Below are 23,543 nucleotides of genomic sequence, written 5' to 3' on the forward strand. Positions count from 1 at the left end.
CAGAGATCTGCAAAAAGCAACTTATAACTTCACAACAGTGATAGGCCAAGGGGCATTTGGTCCTGTTTACAAAGCTCAGATGTCGGATGGAGAGATTGTCGCAGTTAAAGTGTTGGCTACTGACTCTAAGCAAGGGGAAAAGGAATTCCAAACAGAGGTAGTCCTGCTGAATTTCTTTAGCAATATAGCTTTGAGATTCACTGTATTGGATTTTCTCAGGAGTAACTTCTTTTTTTTTTTTTTTTTTGATTGGTAGGAATAACTTATTTACTAGTGTGACAGTTGATAGTTTTAACTCTTTTGAGATTAGTAGTATAAAAAGTCGCGATCTAGGATGGTGTCCCATTCCTATAACAACATACGGTATCTACGTGGCATGCTTTTTTATTGGAATTTAAACACCTTAGGTTGCATGCTACATATAGAAAAGCCTGGTTATGAGCCTTCTTAGAAGTTTACATCATTATTTGCTTTGCTTCACACAAACTACCACTTTATGGAATTAAAAAATGTCTCATTTTTTATCTCCGTCACCTTATATTACTTTGAAAAGTTACAATCAAAGTTTGTATTCTTCTGTGGCCATACTCTGATTTCTTCATTTCTAAGAGACTCTGATGTTACGATTTTTATACATTTTATTGTTGAAATTTGTGCACTTATTATTCTCTTTAGTATGCTTAGAAGCTCCAATTACTCTTTTAAGGCATGCTTTCTTTTGTGAAAATATCCATTTCTCAGATTCAAGTCTGTCAGATTAAATTCATCCTTCCCCACGATAACTTTAATGGCTTTAACAATTGATTTTCTCTTTTGTTATCAAGTTATGTTACTTGGGAGATTACATCATAAAAACCTTGTGAATTTGGTGGGATATTGTGCAGAAAGAGGCCAACATGTGCTTATATACGTGTACATGAGCAATGGTGAAAGCGCCATCGATCCACGGGTACAGATCTGTTTTTTAGGGTTTGGGAGTCTCCACCTAGTTTTACGGTCTAAGAACCGAATCATGACTCTAAATAGATAAATAGCACTAATCTGCGAAAAAGAAACTACGGGTCTAGGGATCATGTTACGGGATTGGAAGGTATTAGGTACCAATCCTGCCTGGTAAATGTCGATCTCTATTTTTCCCAAAAATTACATCACTAAAAAATAACCTAAACAATAAAATAAATAAATAAAACTAGTTTACTTGATGATTGCAACAGTTGATTCCCTCAGATTTGGTGGAGTACGTTCCTCGTATGAATTTTCCTGCTCATATCTTCGTTATCAGATCAGCTTTCGATCTCCGAGATGAGGTATTCTCCTCATAGATTTGAATATTGTCTAAATGTTCTGGGTGTTTTGAAGGTTTCTAGGTGTTTTTGAGTAAAAAATGGGATTTGGGTGTTAAGTAGGGAGTTGAGATTTGAGATTTAAGGTTTTGGGAAGGTTGGGGAGAGTTTTTGACCTCTATTTCATAGGATTTTTCTTGACTTGCGAGATTAGGTTATAGAGACTCCTTTTTATAGAGTTTTTGGAAGTCTTTTAGTTTGACTAGGTCTTTTTAAGATAATGTTAATTAGGATTTTGAATTATGATTTTAATTCTTACGTACAATGAATATTTTTAAGTTTTTTTTTTAAATCTTCCTAATTATATTTTTAATTCTTTGGGACCCTAGATAAAAGGGTCTTTTATAAATATCATGTGGGTTACCACTTAAAATTTGGCCCGTACGCTTAATTAATTGATTTTACTTGTTTAAAAAATTTTTATTCAATTTATTAAGATTTCATTTTACATTAATTAATATTTTAATTATTAATTTTGAAATTTTAAATTTTTAAGGTTGAAAAATTATCGTTTTGCCCTCAAAGAGGACTTTTGCGTTAAGAGGTCATTTTTTGATGTTTTGGGATATTTTGAAATTAGTTTTTCGTAAGGAATTCAATGGGAGTATCAGTTTGTGTCATTTATGAGTTTTTTTTTATGTGAAATGGTCGTGGACCCTATGAGGGGTATTTTCGTAATTTTGTCGAAGTTTGTGAAAATTGGCGAAACAGTTTATTTGATTTTAATTTGTTATTTTATGTGTTTGAAAGAGTTCTCCTAAGCGTAATGTAGGCTCTTGAAATGTTTTGATGTTAAGAGTATTTTGATAATTTGATCATTTTTTAGCGATTTTTCTTGTAAAGCTTATTTCTATCTCACAATGATGATTTCTATGTTTTTGAGTCATATTTTCCTAGCGTAGTATGATTTCTAAATTTTTTTTAGCTTGAAATACCTCATCCAAATTTCTGAAACATATCTAATAACAAATAAAAAACATTGGAATATTCATCCATCATTGGGAACCGTCACAATCGAGTTAACGAGTTGATTAATCAGGTAAGTGCAAAAATGAAGTGTCTGCAAATGACAGTCTTGCTTCTTATTTATATAGTAAGTACATATCAGCTTATTTTTATAAGGAAGAATTAGTAGAAGAGAAAACAAAAGATTGTTTTCATGGGAGCACAAAGTGACTAGACGTATCCTTTGTAGTCTTTCTTTCTAGTTACTTGCCCTACTTTACTAATAATGTTTTGTTACCTATTTAATAAACATGGATGCATGTGTTTGTGTCTAATGATGATAAAAAGTTTCACAGTGATCCTTAGGAAACCTGGCATGCTGATACATCCAATTTTCATTGCATATTTTTGATAAATATATTTTTAAAATGATTTAGTTCATGAGAAGTTTATTATAGAGAACGAATGTGTTTAGAAGGGTATCACAAAAATTTGGTGTTGGCTGAATGCATTTAGACATGTCGCTATATGCTTTTGTGACGATATTTGTCCCTATTAGCAATGATCACGGCTGTCACTATAGCCCTATTTTACTATAGTGTACTTTAGAATGGATGGGTAAACAATGTGCCCCTATACCCCCTTAATGGAATTGACGACTTACACTCATCCATTAAACGCATGGAGACATATATGGTCTAGATACAAAGCATGTGAGGAAACAAACAAACAAGCAAACAGACAAACAAAGCATCATTAAGATTCCCAATTATGGTAGAAGTACAAATTTAAGTTTGTCTAAATCAATCATTTGATTGTTGATGACATGTACATGGAAGACTTTTTTCATGTATGGTGGATCATTACAATTTTGTCTACGATTCCAGTTATGAATTTAAAGGTTTTGATGTGTATTTTATAGCTTTTTTCCCAATATGTTTTCAGTATCGGCTACCCTTAATTTAGATGACTGGCTTTCTTTCAAAATACAAGCCATTGCAGCTACAATGGCTTTTGGGTACTGATTTCTTTTGAAATCTTACAATAATACACTTGCTTCCAGTAGCTATTTTTTACGTGCATTATTCTTCTGACACATGGAATTTGTGATGAAAACTTCTTACTGTGGTGTATACCTTTTTCTTAGATGGTTGAGTAAAATGTTACCATCTTTTCAATATATGCATCCGTCCATATCTAATGAAAGAAGTACATGATTAACTAAAAAATTGTTCAATTGTTTGGATACTATATTTTTTCTATAATCTTAATTATAAATAGGTAAATCTTAATTATAAATAGGTACATGTTTTTTGATCATCTGTTATGCATTGTAATTTTTTATTTCTAAGTTACAGACGGATGAATTAATCTTAGATTGGGCACTTGAACATGATCATCATGAACAATGCAGCATCAGTACATGCCATTAAGCTAGTTTTATAACATTCAAAGGTATATCTTTAATAGTTCATCCAGGATAGTTTACCAAATATAGAGAGAGAACACTTTTGATTTCCTTTCTGAAGCTTTTAAAATATTGTGATAGAAGATGCCAGAAGATCTGCATATGCTGAATTGTATATACAGTTCATTTTTACAATCACAATTAAGACAAATGCAATAGGACAAGTGAATGACCATATATTTGCAAAGAGGATACTTCTCATTTCAAGAGGTGTTGTACACAAAATGTAGCATATGCACTGGGAATACCTACTTGTTTTGTTGTTTTTGACAATGTAGAATGTGTTAATGTATACAGTATAGAACACTCAATAGATTTATCTTATACTTAATAGGTTGCAGTCCAACATATAATAAAACTTGAGTAATTATATAACAGGTAGTGTGATGGTAATAGTGGATCAGTGCAAAGTTTTACTAAGTGAAGATGGACCCTTAGCTCACTAATATCAAAAATGACATTCTCACACTCTCCCTACTGAGTGAGTGTCTAACATTTCTCAAGTTGCTCATTAGAGGATACAAGTGGAGGTATAGCAAAACAACGAGGGATAGGTAAGTGCTATAGATTGGATTTGAGCATTTTTTTTCATCATGAGCTTGAAACTTTTTTTTTCTTTGATAAAAGAAATAATACACTAATGTAAAATGTATCTCTTATGCAGTTATGGGGTTTTTCATGCGTTTTGAATGACAGTGTGGAGTCTGCAAAGATGGTGAAACAGTGGAATGTGAAGATCATCTCGATGAGCAAATGCTTCTTCTAGAGTTCCTTAGTTGTTTAAATGTTGACTAGCATTAATGTAAATTGATGAATATGTCATGTGTTTCTTTATTTTGATGGGTAAGCTTGACTCGAACCCACAACCTCAAAGTTGCACACATGCATATTAGTCTACTAAGCCATGGGTTGAAGCCTATGTTCTCTCTCTCGTCTTTTAGCATACTATGTACACATCATTATATGTAAATGTAACTTGAATGTGCATATTAGCAAGAATAAGAGACACCAGGATCGAGCCGCAGCTCTAGAAGTATGGGGCAGGCTAGAGGAATTTGTACGGTCACGATCACATACTTGAGTTGCTCATAAGTTGAAGAGAGAAATTGTAAGTTTTTGTTATTGGTCTTGATCAGCTGTAATTTCTTGTTGAGTAGTGCTGGAGTGACCTCAAGTTGGAACCTCATATCATACTTCTTGATGTGAAAGTGGATAGGATTTTTAATTTGAAAAATTCTCAACTTAATGTATATGAGGATATTTTTGTAAAGTTATTGTAATAAGTAGTGATAATATATTTTGTAGTTTCAAATTATAGACTAGAATTTGGATTGACAATTAGATTTACGAAAGTTGAAGTCGAGGAGCAGGGTCTTCTCATGTTGGTAGTTGGGGTTTAGGTCATCAATTTCAAAACATAGGGATATTTCCAATATTCAACAACATGTGAGGGAGGCAGGTGTAAAATCAATTTTTTTTTTCAAAAGTTCATATAGCGACGGTTGTGACTATAGTTAAAGATCAAATATTTTTTTTACAAAAATTCCCTATAGCGACAGTCGGCAACCGTAGCTAAAAGCTTATAACAATGGGTATATATATATATATAAAATACCCTACAGCGACGGCCAATGGCGGCTGTTGCTATAAGTCCTATATATAACAACAGTTTTATGAATAGTTGGCCGTCGATAATACATATAGCATTGGAGGTTTTAGCAACGACCACGGACGGCCCGAATGGCTGTCACTATATGTATTTGCGACAATTTTTTCCCTATAGCGACGGTCGACTGTCACTATATCCCTATTTACTGTAGTGAGAAGAGATTAACACAAAATGAACAACCTAGCCCCATCATCAATCTCCGGCCAACATTGTATGGTTCTCCCAAAGATATAGTTCATTGCTTTCTCTTTTAAATTAATTAGAATAAAATAAATTTAATATTTAACTTAGAAAACTTTTCCAAATGATTAAAAGTTGACGCAAAATAAAAGGTGGTATGGCATCGTGAGTGTATATTTACAAGAGCAACAAATTGGTCTGATTGTAAGTCATAATCATCTAGTGTATTGGCATGAACTTTTCTAACCTCGAAAATGGCTCAGATTCGAGGAAGAATAAATTTTAATTCTCCTTACAGATTAATATAGATTTATTAGTATTGATTAATATAGATTTCGCTCAACCTAAAGAATAATAATTAGCCCACCTATACATAACCGAATTTGATTGCAATCATGAAGTCCTTCTTGGAAAAGAATATTCATCGTCTTCCTTTGCCAATTGACACAATGTAAAGTTTGATTTTTCATCAAATGACTTCACCTCAAATTTTACCCCACTGGAACTTTCGATCATCATTGTATCCTTTTCCACCATTGCAAACCCCATAAATAACCTAAGTTCTGATACTACTTATTGTGTATTTGAACACTTTTATGAAGCTCACTTAGTAATTTGATCAAATACCTATTGGGTATTTCACTAAACATCTTGTATGCCACACCTTCCAATACTTTGTTTGATAATGTCAATGAAACATAAATCTAACTAATAGTAGCAAATGCAAAAAATATAAAAATCGCACAAAGAAAGAGTAAGAACACAGTACTTACAATATAAGATTTTACGTGATTCATCTAAATGCTACGTTCACTGAGATATGAGTGTTAGAGCTCAATTTCCCTATAAAGAAAATAGGGCAAATTGATACAAGAAAACACCTTTATCACTTTGCTTCACCTTCTTCTAGATTTTAATTTTCCCAAACCTCTCAACCTCTATTCTCTTGAATTTTCTTTCTTTCTCTACTCTCATCTCTACAAAAAGACTTAGACTTGGAGTTCTTAACGTGGTTTTAAATCCCATCCGAGATCGAGACGATTCGTCCAATATGTTTCGGTATCGTCTACCAACGAGGCAAATAGACAAGTCAAATGTATCGGACAGGATTTAAAACCATGATTCATTTTTCTCGTTATTAAATGAGATAACTCAAAAGTATCGAAAAACTCGTCTGAGACAACTCGATCTCATTCATGGACATCAGACATCAAAACGAGTTTTAAAATCATCATTTTTACAAAAGAAAACAAAACCTCACTTTTTAGAAGCACCACAAATTGGGTCACTCACATGAGTTGCAAAGCCCAAATCCAAACTATCTTGAACCGGGCCTAAGTGATTTTTAGCCATAACTTCAAGTCTTCGACAGAGCCCACCTAAACGGGTCGAATTTGATTGAACCAAGCCCGGTTCAAGCCCAACAAATATGTCATCAGTCAAATATACGCGTCTTAACAGCCAATAGGAATGCAAGATTATTTTATTTAACCAATCATAGTTAGCCACGTGGAATACAATAGCTTTCAAATAAAACGGTCAACACAGAAAAGTTGAAAATATGAGCGTTATATTTACTGCGCCAAATTTATTTTCGTCGTCTAAGTTCTAACCTTTCTACATTCTTCTTCTCTATTTTTTTTTTTTTTCTTCAAAATTGGCGGGAGATTTACTCTTGGAACCTCTGGTTCTCGCCGGATTCTTAAATTCCGGCGAGATTTCAGCAGAAATGGAAAGTCACGGCGCCGGAGTAGGTCGAGTTCTGTTGTTGGTGTTCTGCGTAGTAGGGATTTGGTCAGCTTATATAACCCAAGGTGTTCTTCAGGAAACAGTGTAAGTTTCAGAAATCTAATTATCTCTTATTGTTAGATTTCTATATTTTTTTTGTTTTTGGATCTAATGTGATCTCAACTGTCTTATGGATCGTGTTTTGTTTTGGAGATTTTGATTCAGAAAACTCTATGTTTGGGGGTCTCAATATTTAGTGCATGAAATTGGGATGAATTTAGGGAAGAAAATGTTGGAAACTTAGGGTTTAGATTTGAACTCTGACAAATTAGGAATGCCTCCCTAGATTCATCAAAAAATATGGTTGTCTCCCAGACTTTTGAACTCTGACAAATCCTAACCATAGATCGTGACATTAATCTTTTAAATGAGAAAAATATGAGATGTAGTTTGAAAAAAGAAATTAAAAACAGAGGGTTAATTTGGTCATTTAATGATCACAATTCACAACGACTAGTCAAAGTGTCAAGGGATGAATGCCTAATATGCTACTTTAATTAAGAAGGTAAGTCAAAATGTGAAACTTTGAGAATTTAAAAAAATCAATGAGAAAATTACTAAATATGAGAGATTTACTAAAACGTCCCGTATAAGTTTTTAAAATTACAATTCTAGTTATACATTTTTTTTTTAAATTGCAAAAACAAATCTTTTTAGAGCCTAGATTGAGGTCTTCATTTAGGCCATGTGGACTACTACATTGGCCCAAACGACACTTCCACACTATAGGGTTCATAGTTTAGATTAGGTTTTAAAGTGTATATATAAACTTTTTTTTGCCTAGTCAAAGGGTTTGAAAACGGACAACTACTGAACTCTCATATTTAAAATGCATTGACCAATGGTGAAAAAAGTCTTTTAATAAAAAATTTTATTGTTTAAAAAAATTTGTGTTTAATATCCATGTGGCATCTGATCATGTTTTATATCATCTCGTAGGTCACTAATGAGTATTTTTTATTGATAGAAAAAAGAGTAGAAGAGTTTCTAATATGAGCTTGTCTTGATTTCAGCTCCACTAAGCGATTTGGCCCGGATGGGAAACGGTTCGAACATCTTTCATTTTTGAACCTTGCCCAAAATGTTTTTTGTTTGATTTGGTCATTTGTGAGTAAGTATTTTTTTTTTTCCTTGTAAATTGTGTATCTATGATTTCATTTATTTTTATTTTTCACAAATTTATTGTAGTCAAATATCAGTTGAAAATCTACTCTTTACACCTTTTTTTCTTTTTTTACTTGAACAGTGATAAAGCTATGGTCGAGAAGCAGTAGAGGTGGTGCTCCATGGTGGAGTTACTGGAGTGCCGGTATCACTAACACGATTGGCCCAGCTATGGGAATTGAGGCTTTAAAGTACATCAGTTACCCTGCCCAGGTAAGTTTGACTTTTCCAAATTTTAATGTTTCTCTTCATCTTTGTTGTTGCAATCAATCCAATTTATACTCATTTCTTCATGACACTATTAACGAGTCCTGGAAGTGTTTTAGCTTTTAAGTGTCAACTTCAAATGCAATACTACTGAAGTTTTATAATGAATCGTGTAGGGACAAATATATCCACAAATTAGATTTTGGAGGACCATTGGTAGAACTTTCTCTAACGTAGAAATGTATGAATTATGGTGGTGAATGGGGGGAGAGTTACTTTTTGGGATGATCGCCAATGTAGGGAAGTTTGTTTTGGCTAAAAAATTTCAAATTAGCGAGGTTAGCGACTACGAGACTGATTTGAGTGTTGTAAATAAGTAGATTAGATCTAATTAGGGACAATAATGGAATAATGATATCAGTTGATGGTCACTTGTGGAAGGTATTGACATAGATTATTTAGCTTTTTGAAACAAGTAACAATCAGTGTTATAAAGACTCCCAAATAATTGGTAATAGGGATCATGTTCCAACATGCCCATGGGGAGAAATTGAGAATGGCCCAACTTTTTCGGTTTCCGTACAACTGTAGAGTCACTTGTAAATGCTTCTAGTAGAAGCTAGAACAGGTGAAAAACACATAAAATATAACATTGAAATGCTATGGATCTAATTATTTTGGTTCGTTCAGTCGGTATTGAATATCTTTTACATATGACTACTAATTAAAAAGGTCTAGATTGATAAGAAGAGCAGAATTCTAATTCTCATTTATTAGCTAAGCCCTTAAGAACTCTGTTTCCAAATTAGCTAATTTGACTTAAAATATTGAACTGAGTCCATCTATAATCCATCAATAAATCTACTGTTCTTCTCATGCTAATATTAGTCTCGGTTCCAATCCTGTATTTGGGATAAGTTGTAGATGATGATGATGATTATTCTTGTTGCTTGCAGGTCCTGGCAAAATCCTCAAAAATGATTCCAGGTGAGATTTTCATGTGCAGACACACGCAAGCTTTCTTGTATACAGTTTTAATTTGAAATTATCAAATTATTATCGTCATTTTATTCTAAACCCACGATCTTGGTTCAAATCCCATTGAACTCACTTTCACATTGACAGCTAACCACCTTGCTTACCTAGTAAAAAGAAAAATCGTGCACATCTAAATATCTGTTGGTTTATATTGAGGCTTCAAATCGACTGCAACATTTCAAATCAAGATTATTATTATTATTTTTTTTTTTGAGAGTTTTTGAGTTCATGACTAACTAATGCATATTTAACCTCAATGCAGTTATGCTGATGGGCGCACTCGTTTATGGTATTAAATACACTTTTCCTGAGTATATGTGCACTCTACTTGTTGCCGGAGGGGTATCAGCATACGCACTCTTAAAGGTGACGAGTTGTATCTATTAACTCATAGGCATAGAGGTTACAATAGCAAAGTTATTCTGCTTGATTTTCACTTAGTTTAGAGAACTAAATGGCAATTCTCTATTATTCTTGGCTCTGCTTGATAATCACGGAAGTTTCCTTTGTTAATGTTTGGGTTGATCGCAGACTAGCAAAAAGACAATAAGCAAGTTGGCTCACCCAAATGCCCCCCTTGGATACGGATTGTGTTTCCTGAACTTAGCATTTGATGGATTCACAAATGCTACTCAAGATTCGATAACAGCAAGGTATGACAGTTAAGGAGTTGATTATTTTGCATGGATGTCCAACTAAATCTGAAAATGTTGAATCCTGAATATTTTGGATTTACTCAAAGTGTTGATTTTGTAAGTTAGCTTAGTTTGAAAATTCAAAGTAAAAAATATGCCTGTCATGGTTAGATTGAAAAAAAGTAGCTTATTTTAGAAATACCCCCCTGTTAAATTGGTGATATTAGGTTTACCCCATGACCATAAGTCAACGTTGCTTTTTCTTGATGATTGAACAGTGAAATTTTGATTTTTTTTTTCTTTCAAATTTTTATTTATTAATTAAGTATCTGAAGAGCATTTTGAAGAAAACTCAAAACTGCACCATTAAATCATCAAGAAAACGCAATGATGACTTACGGTCAAGGGGGTAAACTAATCTTGCATTTTGCGGGTAAGCCTAATATCAGCAATTTAATAGGGGTATTTCTAAAATACCCTCTATAACACATCTGAGACTGCTAGGAAATATCTCAGTAGCTTCTGTTTCGTTTCTTTCTTCCAGCTCTTTTGCTAAAAGAACAACCTTCGTCATATTGGATATATGGGGCTTGGGTGTTTCATCACACACTTTTAACGGGTGATGAATTGGATGGAATCAAATTCATACATTTCTTGTTTTGAATTTTTGTGCTTCACAAAGACTTGAGATCTTGATTGAATATGAAAGCATAATGAATCATTTGCTCCATGTAACACTTTATCCTTGTTTTCTATGCATCAAGTAGTACCATCTAAGTAAGTCATTTATATTTTGCATTTTAGAATGATCTATGGACTTAGGCACCAAGATGGTAGAAGACTAGCTTCACTATATGGAGCTAAATGTTGGACGGTCAAGAAGTATCATGTTAATCAATCGAGTGTAGCAAAGATAGTGATGTTGAGTTGAACTAGTGGAAAGATTGCGAAAGGTAAAATTAGAAATGAACACATTGAGAAAATGTAAGTATAACTCACATAAGTGATAAACTAAGAGAAAGTTGACTCAGATGGTTTGGGCATGTTCAACGAAGACCATCACAACCCTTGTAAGAAGAAATATTCAAGTTGAAAGTTATAGAAGAGTGAGAGAGAGAGGAAGACCCAAAAGAACTTGGATGGAGATAACGAAAGAAGATATGAATTCACTTCCAATAATAGAAAACTTGACTCAGGTAGAGTGAAATAGAGGCATAAGATTCATTTAGCCAACCCCAATCTTTGGAATAAAGCTTTGTTGTTGTTGCTCTGGCACATTAATGTCATCTTGCATGCATATTTTATTCATCCATCAAACATGAATGCCTATCTCACTCCCATCAATTGGATTGAATCTTTCTTGTACAGGTACCCAAAGACAAGTGCTTGGGATATTATGTTAGGAATGAATCTATGGGGCACCATATATAACATGGTCTACATGTTTGGCTGGCCGCATGGGAGCGGATTCGAGGCAGTCCAGTTCTGCAGGCAACATCCCGAGGTAGCTTGGGACATCTTCCTCTACTGCTTGTGTGGGGCTGTTGGCCAGAACTTCATCTTCTTGACCATCAGCCGCTTTGGCTCCCTTGCCAACACTACTATCACCACAACCCGCAAGTTTGTTAGTATCGTGGTCTCTTCCCTGTTGAGTGGCAATCCCCTGTCAACAAAGCAATGGGGAAGTGTCATCATGGTCTTCTCTGGGTTGTCATACCAAATCTACCTAAAGTGGCAGAAACTGCAAAAGGTTCAGAAGAAGAGAAAGCCCATGTAAGATTTGATATTTATCTTTATACGATTACAATATATTCTTCTTGTTTCCATCTTTGGTGGTCGGTACAATAAATGGGTCTCAGCTTAAGGGTTTCTCATCCCTTCAGATAATTTTTTAGACTATCACTACTGTAATTGAGTATATTCTCACGTAACATTAAGCGGTGTAAAATCGCAGTTTTGACCTTCAAGGCTTATTGTTTCTCTCTTTTCTTTTTTCCTTTAGCTTATAAGTGGTACATTTACTGGATATGGGGCATACAAGGCTAGTAATATGTCAGAAACATTGGTCATTGAATCACAAATAACTTGACACACACACGCGCTTGGACGGACGCACGCTGATTAGTCATTTATTTGTTTGATAAAGGGTTGACTAATCCCAAGTTTAAACCATGGTACACACTTTCATATAACATCACCATGTGTTCTCTCCAATTTAATATCACAAACATGCCAATAATTATCTTTTTCCAATGTTTTCGTAATCCAATATTCTAAGATATTGAATCATCTCTGCGGTTTCCTTAACCTATGTTAGTTTTATAACAATAAAAAAGTTGTCATCCTACCTCCCTTATCATACACACTAATCCATGTTTTCTAACCCTTCCACAGGTGCTCAGGTCACGTTTTCATATTAGGAAATTGATGTTTTTTTTTTTTTTTGTTTTGTTTTGTGTAACTTCTGTCTCAGAAGTTTTGATATTTCTTCGTTTAGTAAAAAAAAAAAAAATTTGCATTCCAGGAGAAAAAGTTTGGATATTATTTTTTGTAGAAATATTTTTTTTTTTTAGTTTTGTTATGAAATCGGATGCCTATAAGATTTTGTGAGAAAAAAAACTGGCACCTCAATTTTCTCTTGTTTTTATGTATGACTTTATTTATATGAACCCATCACTTGCTATATATAAATGAAATCCTTGAGGTGGTTTCTCCTTTGGAACTTAGGGATTTGAGCACGTAATGTGAAGTCGACCAAGTGAGAAAGACAATGTGAATCACTTGGCACATTGAACTCATTTGATATCCGACCTACCTAGATCATACTCTCAGTAAAGTTTAGGCTTTACTACTATGTCGAAGAAATAACTTCTATTAAATTGATTGATTATTACATGAAGCCTAATAGGATTATTATGAAGAATTACATAAAAAAAAAAAGTATAATAAACTAGATAATATAAAGTGACTAGATAACCTTAAATATAAATCATAAAATACAATTTTTTTTTTCTATTTTAATGATATATAGAACAAAAATGATTTGTTGTATCTGATTGGCATTTATTACAATCTAATAGATTGATTTTTTTTTTAGTTAAACAGAGTATTTAGACACACTAGTAGTGTGACCTGGCACGGTTGACACAGTTGTTTGATGCGAGATGCTGGCATCAAACACGTTATGGTCACATGTAAGACCAAATAATAATGAGAGGATTCTCTTCCCTACGCTACCATTCTTCTTTCTTTCTTTTCTGCAAGGGCATGGAGCCCTTCACTTGTCATCAGTGCAGTCCCCTTCACGGGAATGACAATTTCAACTTGTTTGTCTTCTTCTTATCACTCTCTTTGTCTTCTTCCCTCTCTCTCTCTCTCTCTCTCTCTCTCTCTAAACCATTCATAAATTTTTCTCTCTTTTATTTTTGAGGATTTTACCAAAAGGGTACTCCAAGATTGAACTCATCAAGTTTTCAAAATATTTACCAAAATAGTTTCTTAATTGTTTTTGGTAAATAAATTATTTTTCTAAAATGGTACGTTTTGTTTAATAACTAATGAGTCGTGATAATCTGATTACCCCCTGGCACACTCAATCGACTCTCCTGAAGTGACAAGTTTGGGAACAATAGATCTTTACACCTCGGGATACATATTTTTTATGGGGAAATGTACTTTTACATCCTAAGGTGTACAGATATACGATTCTTGAACTTGTGTGAAGTGACAAGTTTGGGAACAATAGATCTTTACACCTCAGGATACATATTTTTTATGGGAAAGTGTACTTTTGTATCCTAAGGTGTACAGATCTACGATTCTTGAACTTGTCACGTCTGGAGAGTCAATTGAGTGTACCAAGTGCGATATCACCATTCATAACTAATAACTAATAGTAAATTTCCTTTTATACACAAATACTATAAGATGACAAAAGCTCTCACTAGGTAGAGTTCACAATAATAAAAGAGAGCTTTTATTAACATTTTATGGTTCATGATAGAGCTGAAAAAAAACCCCACTGGGGAGCTAATTTAAATTGATTGGTTCCATGATCCAACCTATTAAAACAACCTCTCTATGATGGGTAAAGATGGTGTGCAATCCAAAGCCACAGGCTTTATTCCCCCCAAAAAAAACCCAAACTGATTCTTAGCCCAACTTAAAGTGAACATTTTTCTATTTGTATACACCAATCCAAATATTAATACATGTAATCATGCTAATGGAATAACTCAATCCCCACCCTTAAGTTCACAAATATGGTAATCGGGTTTGATTCAATGGAATTGTTGGTGCTCCGACCACGGCCAAAAGGTCGAGTGATCTTCGATGGTGCCGAACATGTTGCAGAAGCCTTCATCTTGGATGGTGTGATCGATCTTCTGGCATTGGATATCTGATCTCGAGGAGTTTTGGAGGAATTGGAAAACACTTGAAGGCCTAATTGATGTTGGGAAGTAAGGTCTACTTGGGTTTGAAGATAGAGGGCTATCAATTGCTGATGTTCTTGAGATATCTAAGTTGATATCAGAGCTGTTCTCACTTTTAATGCTACAAGAAGCCTCCGTTTCTTTATTAAGGTTGATGGATTCAGTTGGTTCTCTACTTTTTAGAGCCAAGATCTGCAATCAGTGGGATTCACCAATCAAGATGTAAATATTATACAATATATCACCAAAACTATGATTAACCAATCACTCAAAAAGTAAGACACAAAGAGAATAGAGAAGAAATAATAAAGATCTTTTTTACAAACCATGATTGGTTCCTCAAAACCATGATCCAACAACATAGTCAACCACCCAAAATCTTTCTCAAAAGACCCAAATCATTTTTCTTGCAAAGTAGGGGGGAAAAAATCTCCATATCCCACAGATTGAGCAATCTAACAAGATAATTTCTTTTTCTTTCTTTTTTTCTTTTTTCAAAAAACCCAAGGCCCATATCTAATTATTTACAACTTCAAAAAAGGTTTAAATTTTGAATGAGTTTTTTTAATCTATCTCAAAAGCAAACCCAAGAAGAAGTTTTCAATATTTAAAACTGACCCAAATCTAAATTAAAATTTTTTTTTTCTCCCCTAATGAAAAATCAAGAATGCAAGATCTAGTTCAAAAGCAAGTAAGCACGGAGAATTAAAACACTTGCCTCTTCATGAAGTTTGTTGTTTTGAGCCTTGAGTGCATCATTATCTGCTTTAATTGCTTCAAATTGAGTCTTGAGGAGGTCATAGTCTTTCTCCAATTGTTTGGTCTTCCACCTTGCCCTCCTATTTTGAAACCATATAGCTATCTGCCTTGGTTGCAAACCTAAAGCCCGTGCTAAATGCATTTTCCTTTCAGGTTCAAGCTTGTTACCCAACTCAAAATTCTTCTCTAGTGTCTTAACTTGCTCCATGTTAAGCCTTCTCTTCTTCTCTCCAATTTGTGAGCCATCATCAGACATGTCATCATCTCCATTCCTCTCTTCACACATGTCAATACCCGAAAATGTCATGGATCTCTTCCCTAGAAGGGATGCAACACCTGCACCATTAGAAATAGTTAAGACCCATTAAGAGAGAGAGAGAGAGAGAGAGAGAGAGAGATATATATATATATATATATATATATATATATAGAGAGAGAGAGAGAGAGAGAGAGAGAGACCATGAAAGTCTTGTGTTGTACATGAGGTGAGGATTGGATTGAGAGAGATTGGAGGGTGGTGATCCTCTTCATGAGGAGTTTGTAACATGAAACTTGAAGGAAAGAAGGCCATCTCATTGCAAGTCATGGTTTAAGCTCCTATCTAACAAACCTCCTGTGATGATCTGACTGTCATGGTGAGAGAGAGAGAGAGAGACTTGAAGGGTTGAGAAATTTAGAATAAGAGAGAGATGTAGGATATATGAGATGCAATATATCACAGCCAATTTTGTGAAAGAAAATAATAGAAATGTTATGAGAAGAAGTGTTCAATTGGGTAGCTTATCAGCTGTATAAGCTCATAGGAAGAAGTAAATATATTTATATCATTTTTTTTCAAGGACAGAGGGAGACATGGGTTGATTCTTTATGTTTGTGTTTCTTATGAGGTGATGTGGGTTTTTCTTCAATTTTAATCTTTTACCATACAGGTCACCAATCTGGGGCCCTAATCTTTGTCTAGGCTATCTCAATCCATTGCCCAATCTGGTTCGGTGTAGATAGAGATAATTTGTTTCTTGGCTCGCATTCGTTCCTATATCAGTTTGCTAGCTTGGTTTGAGCATGTATATATAATATTCAAATATACAATTACGATTGTATTATCGAAAATATTTAAGTTAAATAGAAATAAATAAATTAATATAATAATTCAAATTTGAAATATAACCAATGAAAAAAAAAATGATAAATTGGTTTGATTCACTGAACCATTTAGAAAATTGTTGTGAACTAGTGTGTTTTGATTTAATGAACTGGCATGCTTTTTTGTTTGTCGAATTCAATCAAAATTTGGTAGGTTCGTGGTTCGCTTGATTTTACGAACCTAGCTTGAACCATATCATGAATCGATTCGATTCGTAATTCGGACTAACACCAACAAATTGGATGACATAGGTCCATATTAGGGATGTCAATGGGTCAACTTTAGTTCAGCTCCACATATACCAAGAATTGGCACCTAAACAAAATATCAATTTCATATTTTTTTCTGATTCTGACTCCAATTATAAGACCCTTGGAATCGTAACAAACCCTATACATACCCATTACCCATTGGAACCCCATTAAAGTAGATAATTAGCTTTTAATGAAAAGAACAAAGCGGGTACCTAAATAGCTAGATAATTATTTTGAATTAAAAAAAAAGACTAATTTTCATATCCTCAATCGCTTGAGAGTTAATACCTGCAAATGAATTCGTCAAACAAATCAAATTTTTCAAAAGAAAACCTTAAAAACTTATGATATAAAGTATATGTTTGTATTTAAAATTAAAAAGAAGTAGAAAATATGAATGGACATTCATGTAATGAGAAAGGAAAAAATAATAATAAAAGTTCGGGAATTTTGTATTTGAAGGAGACCCAATTCGTAATCATACCAGCTCCCTAGTATGGCTATTTAGAATTGGACCGAAAAATAATCAAATCCAAAATAGTAGACCAAAAACCAACAAATAGGTTTCGGGTACAAGATGGGGTAATCAGGTAAATGGGTACCACTATAATATTTGTGAGCCATGTAACTTTTTTTTTTTTCCCCCACTTGTACTACTAACAATGCTTCTTCTTGGCAAAATCGTCCCCCAACATGTTAGTGAGCTTAGTACGAACCTGTGCCACAACCAGCTTGCCATGCTGGGGCCAGTGCCACGACTGCCACTATAATATTTTTGCAAGTTCGTGCATGTGATTTAGATATAGTGAGTGTAAGGATTTTCTTAGTACATGTCCTTGCAATCTAATATAGGCCCTTTCACAATTTTATCCCTATGTAGTATTTCTCTTACATCAATGTTTTAGAATCAACATTGAGTTGAATCAACTAGATGCTTTTGTTAGTAAACTCCACTTAATCAGCAAACTATATATTTAAATTATTAATATATAAATTTTTTATTTTTATTTTTTGGTTTTCTATAATAACATTAATCAAAGCACACAAAACTCCACTGAGTTTCTAATTGACTCGGTGAGTTTTTGAATGAATTAACACATTTGGAGCTTATATGAGCTGATATCTCGAAATAATGGTTGAGTTGACTGGGCTGAGTTTTGAGGTCAACTACGGAAATTTAAAAACCATGTTTTTAGGGTGTAAAAATGGGTTGGACTTGGCCCGAATCCAAGTGATTCAAAAACCTAATTTAGCGGTTTGGATCCTTGGTGTAAATTCCAATTTAAAAAATGGGTCAAATATGGTTAATATGTCCATTGATCCGATTTGGATTTGGGTCGAATGCAAATACATCTCTAATCTGTCCGAATCCAAATATACATATAGGGAATGCTAAAGTTCAATGCTTCATGAGAACATTAGCATTATCCAATAATTTTTTTTTTTCAATAATACCCATTCTCGTTTTTTCTTTTAGTGAAAAAGACAAGGGTGTATTGATCTTTTACATAATAAATGTTATGAGCATTTCAGTATTTGAATTAAACATCTATTTTGTGTCAATATAATAAATGCATTTATTATTAGTATAATAAATATATTTATTGAGTATAAGACTAATATGCCCTTGTCTTTTTCACTAAAAAAGAAAAAATGATGAGGGGTATTATAGAAAAAAAAAAAAAAGAGTGTTGGACAATGCTAACGCCCTCATGTGGTCTTGAACATTAGCATTCCCCTACGTCTATATATATATATATATATATATGGGAAATGTTCAACATCCTAAGCTTTACCCTACACTTTAACAAACATGTTTTGTCTAACATGGGTTAGAAGTTTTGGAATGGGCTGATTTTTGGTGAGGATGATCTTCTATGATTAGAAGATCATCCTCACCAAAAATCAGCCCATTCAAAAATTTTAGCCCCACGTTTACAAGTTGAAAAATCGTGGACCGTCCATTTTTTGTAAACCATTTTTTATGGGATTAGAAGTTTTGGAATGAGCTGATTTTTGGTGAGGAGAGATTTTTGGTGAGGATGATCTCTATGATTAGAAGATCATCCTCACCAAAAATCAGCCCATTCTGAAATTTTTAGCCCCACGTTTACAAGTTGAAAAATCGTGGACCGTCCATTTTTTGTAAACCATTTTTTATGGGATTAGAAGTTTTGGAATGAGCTGATTTTTGGTGAGGATGATCTCCTCACCATAGAGATCATCCTCACCAAAAATCAGCCCATTCCAAAACTTCTAACCCATGTAAGACAAAACACGTTTGTTAAAGTGTAGGGTAAAGCTTAGGGTGGGGAACGGGACCCTATATATATATATGGGTCAGGTTCAAGGGCCATATGAGAAAACATATGTAAAAACTTTCATTTTTAATAAAATTTTAAAATATGGGTTAGAAATTTTGGATTGAGCTGATTTTTTGTGAGGATGATCTCTATGATGGGAAGATCATCCAAAAAAAAAAAAAAAATCAGCCCAATCTGAAACTTCTAACCCCATTAAAAGTTATTTAGAATGTGGACCGTCGATTTTTTACTAATTTTTATCACTAATTTGTAAATCACTTTTGATGAATTTAGAAGTTTCTGATTGAGCTGATTTTTTGTGAGGATGATCTTTTCATCATAGTGACCATCCTTGCAAAAAATCAGCTCAATCCAAAACCTCTAACCCTTATTTTGAAAAACGAAAGTTTTTTCATATGTTTTCTCATATGGCCCTTGAACCGCCCCCATATATATATATGGGTCAGGTTCAAGGAACGTATGAGAAAACATATGTAAAAACAATGTAGTTAGAAATTTTGGATTGAGCTGATTTTTTGTGAGGATGATCTCTATAATAGGAAGATTATCCGAAAAAAAAAATCAGTCCAATCTGAAACTTCTAACCCCATTAAAAGTGATTTAGAATGTGGACCGTCGATTTTTTGCCAATTTTTGTCACTAATTTGTAAATCTCTTTTGATGGATTTAGAAGTTTTTGATTGAGCTGATTTTTTGTGAGGATGATCTTCTCATCATAGTGACCATCCTTGCAAAAAATCAGCTCAATCCAATACCTCTAACCCATATTTTGAAAAGCCATTGTTTTTTCATATGTTTTTACATATGGCCCTTGAACCGCCCCCTATATATATATATTTTTAATTTGTAAACTATATTTTCAAGTTTTTCAAATATATTTTTCTACCACATGGATTCTTACAAAGTGAAATGGTATAAAAATAATGGTAAAATAGAATGTTAATAAAAACCAAAGAAGTAAAATAGGAAGAAAAAGAAACAAACCAAATATCTCAAAATCATTCAACCCGACTCGAACCAAGTTGAATCCAGATCCAAATATGAATTAGTATTAAAAATCATATCTAAATATCTTATTGTAGATCAGTCATCTATTCAATTTGGAATTCCGTCTCTTGTTTGGTTTTTGGTATTAGTTTCAGTTCCTTTAATTTGTTCAAATCAATATCTATGTCAGGCTTCCCTTCTTGATTATCTTGGCATGTTCAATCTGTCGTTCTTGTGTCTGAATCAAAGGCGAATCCCTTGTACTGTATACAGTCGAGCTAGCTCTCGCTTACTACCAACCTGGGTCCAACCCATTTTATTCCCCATATATTTTACACCTTGTTATCAATCTGTCATTTTATTCGTGAAAAAAATCGTGCATTTTTTGTTTTTTTCAATAAAAGTATTATGCTTATGAATGCTAGAATGATTCAAAAAATTTCGCATATTTTAATAAGAAAATGATTTTTTGATGAAAATTGTAATATCATGCAAGAAAAAAGACATTAACCAAAGTTACCAGTCTCCTCCATCGGTTGGACTTCTCAATCTTTCCATCGTCTCCACTCTCCGGTAGCCCATTCATCTAGGTCTCTCTCTCTCTCTTCGGTAAATCGATTAAAAAAATTAAAAAATTAGATTTGAAAGTAATGAAGAAGTAGATTTGAAATCAAATCGACCTTTACAACTTCATAGAGAGAACAAAAATTGAATCAACCTATGTAACTCTAAATTTTTTTTAAATCTCCTCTTATAATTTTCTTTTCTCTTAACAACAGGAATAGGCCACACCTCTCTCTCTCTCTCTCTCTCTTTCTCTCTCTCTCTCTCTCATTTGAGCTCAAGGGATGTTCATATATTTTGTTGGAATTTTTTTTAGTTTATCATGTCTTGAATTTTTTGATGGTTGCTTTGATATCTAATCATTTGTAATTTTTATATATTATAATTAAGCTTAGATATTTATCATTGTTTAAATCTTTTCAAGGAATTACATTGATTAAGAATTTTATAGAATATTGTAAATCTTTTATTAGATTTTTAGATTGATACTTAAATCATCCTAATTGTTTGCTCAATTGTCTAAGTGGAGGAGGAACTAATTATTTTTTAAATTCTAATTTATTATATTTATGCATGAATTCTAACTTCTAGAGTCATAGCTCACATAGTTGGAACTTCCTAACTTGAAAACCATTGGATTATGATAAGTATATTACTCTACAGGTGACTCCCTTTCAAAATATTCCGAATTATTTTATTCCCAAATTTTTTATGTGAGCCGTATAAAACACGTATAAAATATATACTTCATAGTTCGCATTTAATGGATTTTTGCAATCCAAAATTGAATAAAACTCGAATTTTTTTCAAATTCCAAATTGCTAACAAGGGTGTGGACTCATATGAAGTTGGTCCAGGAAATAGTTGATCTAATACCAGATGTTTGGATCATAATTGTAAACATATTCAACCTCTTCTTACCTAGGGATGGCAACAAATCGGTTCGATATCAGATCAGTACCACTCCAATATTGATCCAAATTTTTTTAATAATGTTTCCGATCAAATCGGATTAATGAATCTGCGAACCAAATTTGATTCGTTTCATTTCATCTTTAATCTGAAGCTGATCTGATCCAAACACATGCCTTATTTTCAAATTATCAATGTTCAAAAAAATCCACTTTTAAACTAAAAATATAAGAGGAAACTAAACGACTAATACATGTTATTTATCTGTAGTTATATAAAATTATGAATAATAATACTAAAATATTAAAATATGTTCAGATCGGATTCTCTTTGGAGCAGAACTAGTAAGGATCTTGTGGGGACAATTGTCCTCACAGAACTTTGAGATAACCTTGTATTTTCAATTAGCTACATGCCCTATTCGCTCCCACTCCCTCACCTCTCTCCCTATTTCCCCCCCTCTCACCTCCCTCCGATTCCCCCTCCCCCCCCCCCCCCCCCCATCTTTCAGTTTTTGAAAATACATTGCCTCTATATTGGGCCTTCTCTCATAAACTAATTGGAAAAGTCATTTTCTTCACTTCCAACCAAAAACCTCTGAATTTTTCCTCAAAACCAATGGAGAATGGGATGGATAGTGCGTTGGAGACACATATGTTGGATATAACTCTCCAAAATAACAATTCAAAGGGGATGGAAAGTGGGTTGGAGTTTCTCTTAAACTTGAGGTTAAAGTCAATGATTAAAAAAATTAAACTAAAGAACAACAAGATTTTAAATTTCATCTAAGACCGCATAAGTCATCTCTGTATCATCCATGAACAAGACGAATAAACAAGATGTCTTACACCTGCAAACTTTCGTGAGACAAAGGAGATGACTCAGACAACATTTTGAAATCTTGGCTAAGTCTGTAAAACTCGACTAAGTCAATAAAATATGTTTGAATGATTAAAAATCCTCTAATCTACCTTATTTTATAAATAAGATATAATTATTTATATATATAATTTTAAACCAAGTTAAATGATTTGTCTCGTCCGATAAGAAATGACTCGTCCCAAATAACTCGGTTTCATGTCCATGAACAAGATGAGACGTGAAACTGAATTTTGAAACCATGTTCAACAATGAGCCCAGGTTAAAGCCAATGATTAAAAAAATAAACTAAAAAACAACAAGATTTAAGTGGTTCGACAATGTGCCTATTAGTCCACAGATGAATTTGATATTTTTCATTATGATAATTGTAGACATCCCAATTTGAACAGGCCTCATTCAAAAAAGGCTAAAAAATATGTATTTTTATCAAAATGGACCTAAGGGGCCAAAACCCTTAAAATAATGGTTTTAATTCAAAGAAATGATTAAGGTCCTTTGTTTGATCCATGGGGAAATAAAAATGATGAGTTAACCCTTACTACCTTACTTTTTCACCTTCACCACCTCACTTTTCAACCCAACCCTCACCTCACCTCTCAACCCAACCCAAAACCACTACTCTATCCTAAACCCAAGTCTCAACTCAAGCCCCATGATCACCACCAATCACCATAGGGATCAAAAATCATCAAAATGATACGCGTGTCACCACCACAACTCACCTTCATAATCTATCTACCAACCCTATCACTTTTCTCTAAAAAATTAATTTACCCGCATTTCAACCCACACTCATGTCATAACCTACCCCCATCATTCTCTCAAAATCCCTCATCATAAGCCACCC

The 23,543-nt window shown here is 33.5% G+C and overlaps 2 protein-coding genes across 2 annotated transcripts; one reads left to right on the top strand and one right to left on the bottom strand.

Moving 5' to 3' along the window:
- The first annotated feature begins 7,207 nt into the window (after nt 1–7,207).
- LOC147394979 (UDP-galactose/UDP-glucose transporter 3-like) lies at nt 7,208–12,463 on the top strand. The gene is made up of 7 exons (XM_086454423.1): nt 7,208–7,438; nt 8,407–8,504; nt 8,640–8,770; nt 9,721–9,751; nt 10,065–10,168; nt 10,334–10,455; nt 11,806–12,463. Exons 1-7 carry the CDS (start codon nt 7,335–7,337, stop codon nt 12,212–12,214), a joined length of 999 nt encoding a protein of 332 aa, XP_086310549.1. The 5' UTR covers nt 7,208–7,334; the 3' UTR covers nt 12,215–12,463.
- Nucleotides 12,464–14,443: 1,980 nt separating this feature from the next.
- LOC147394980 (homeobox-leucine zipper protein ATHB-13-like) lies at nt 14,444–16,448 on the bottom strand. Its single transcript, XM_086454640.1, has 3 exons — nt 16,089–16,448; nt 15,589–15,965; nt 14,444–15,062 (listed from the first exon to the last, which is right to left on the bottom strand). The coding sequence occupies exons 1-3, from the start codon at nt 16,213–16,215 to the stop codon at nt 14,718–14,720; spliced, it is 849 nt and encodes a 282-aa protein (XP_086310766.1). The 5' UTR covers nt 16,216–16,448; the 3' UTR covers nt 14,444–14,717.
- Nucleotides 16,449–23,543: the final 7,095 nt, after the last annotated feature.

The sequence above is a fragment of the Akebia trifoliata genome, chromosome 9 (genome assembly GCF_017979445.1).
Source record: "Akebia trifoliata isolate Shusen 1 chromosome 9, ASM1797944v1, whole genome shotgun sequence".
In the NCBI taxonomy this organism is placed as follows: Eukaryota; Viridiplantae; Streptophyta; class Magnoliopsida; order Ranunculales; family Lardizabalaceae; genus Akebia; species Akebia trifoliata.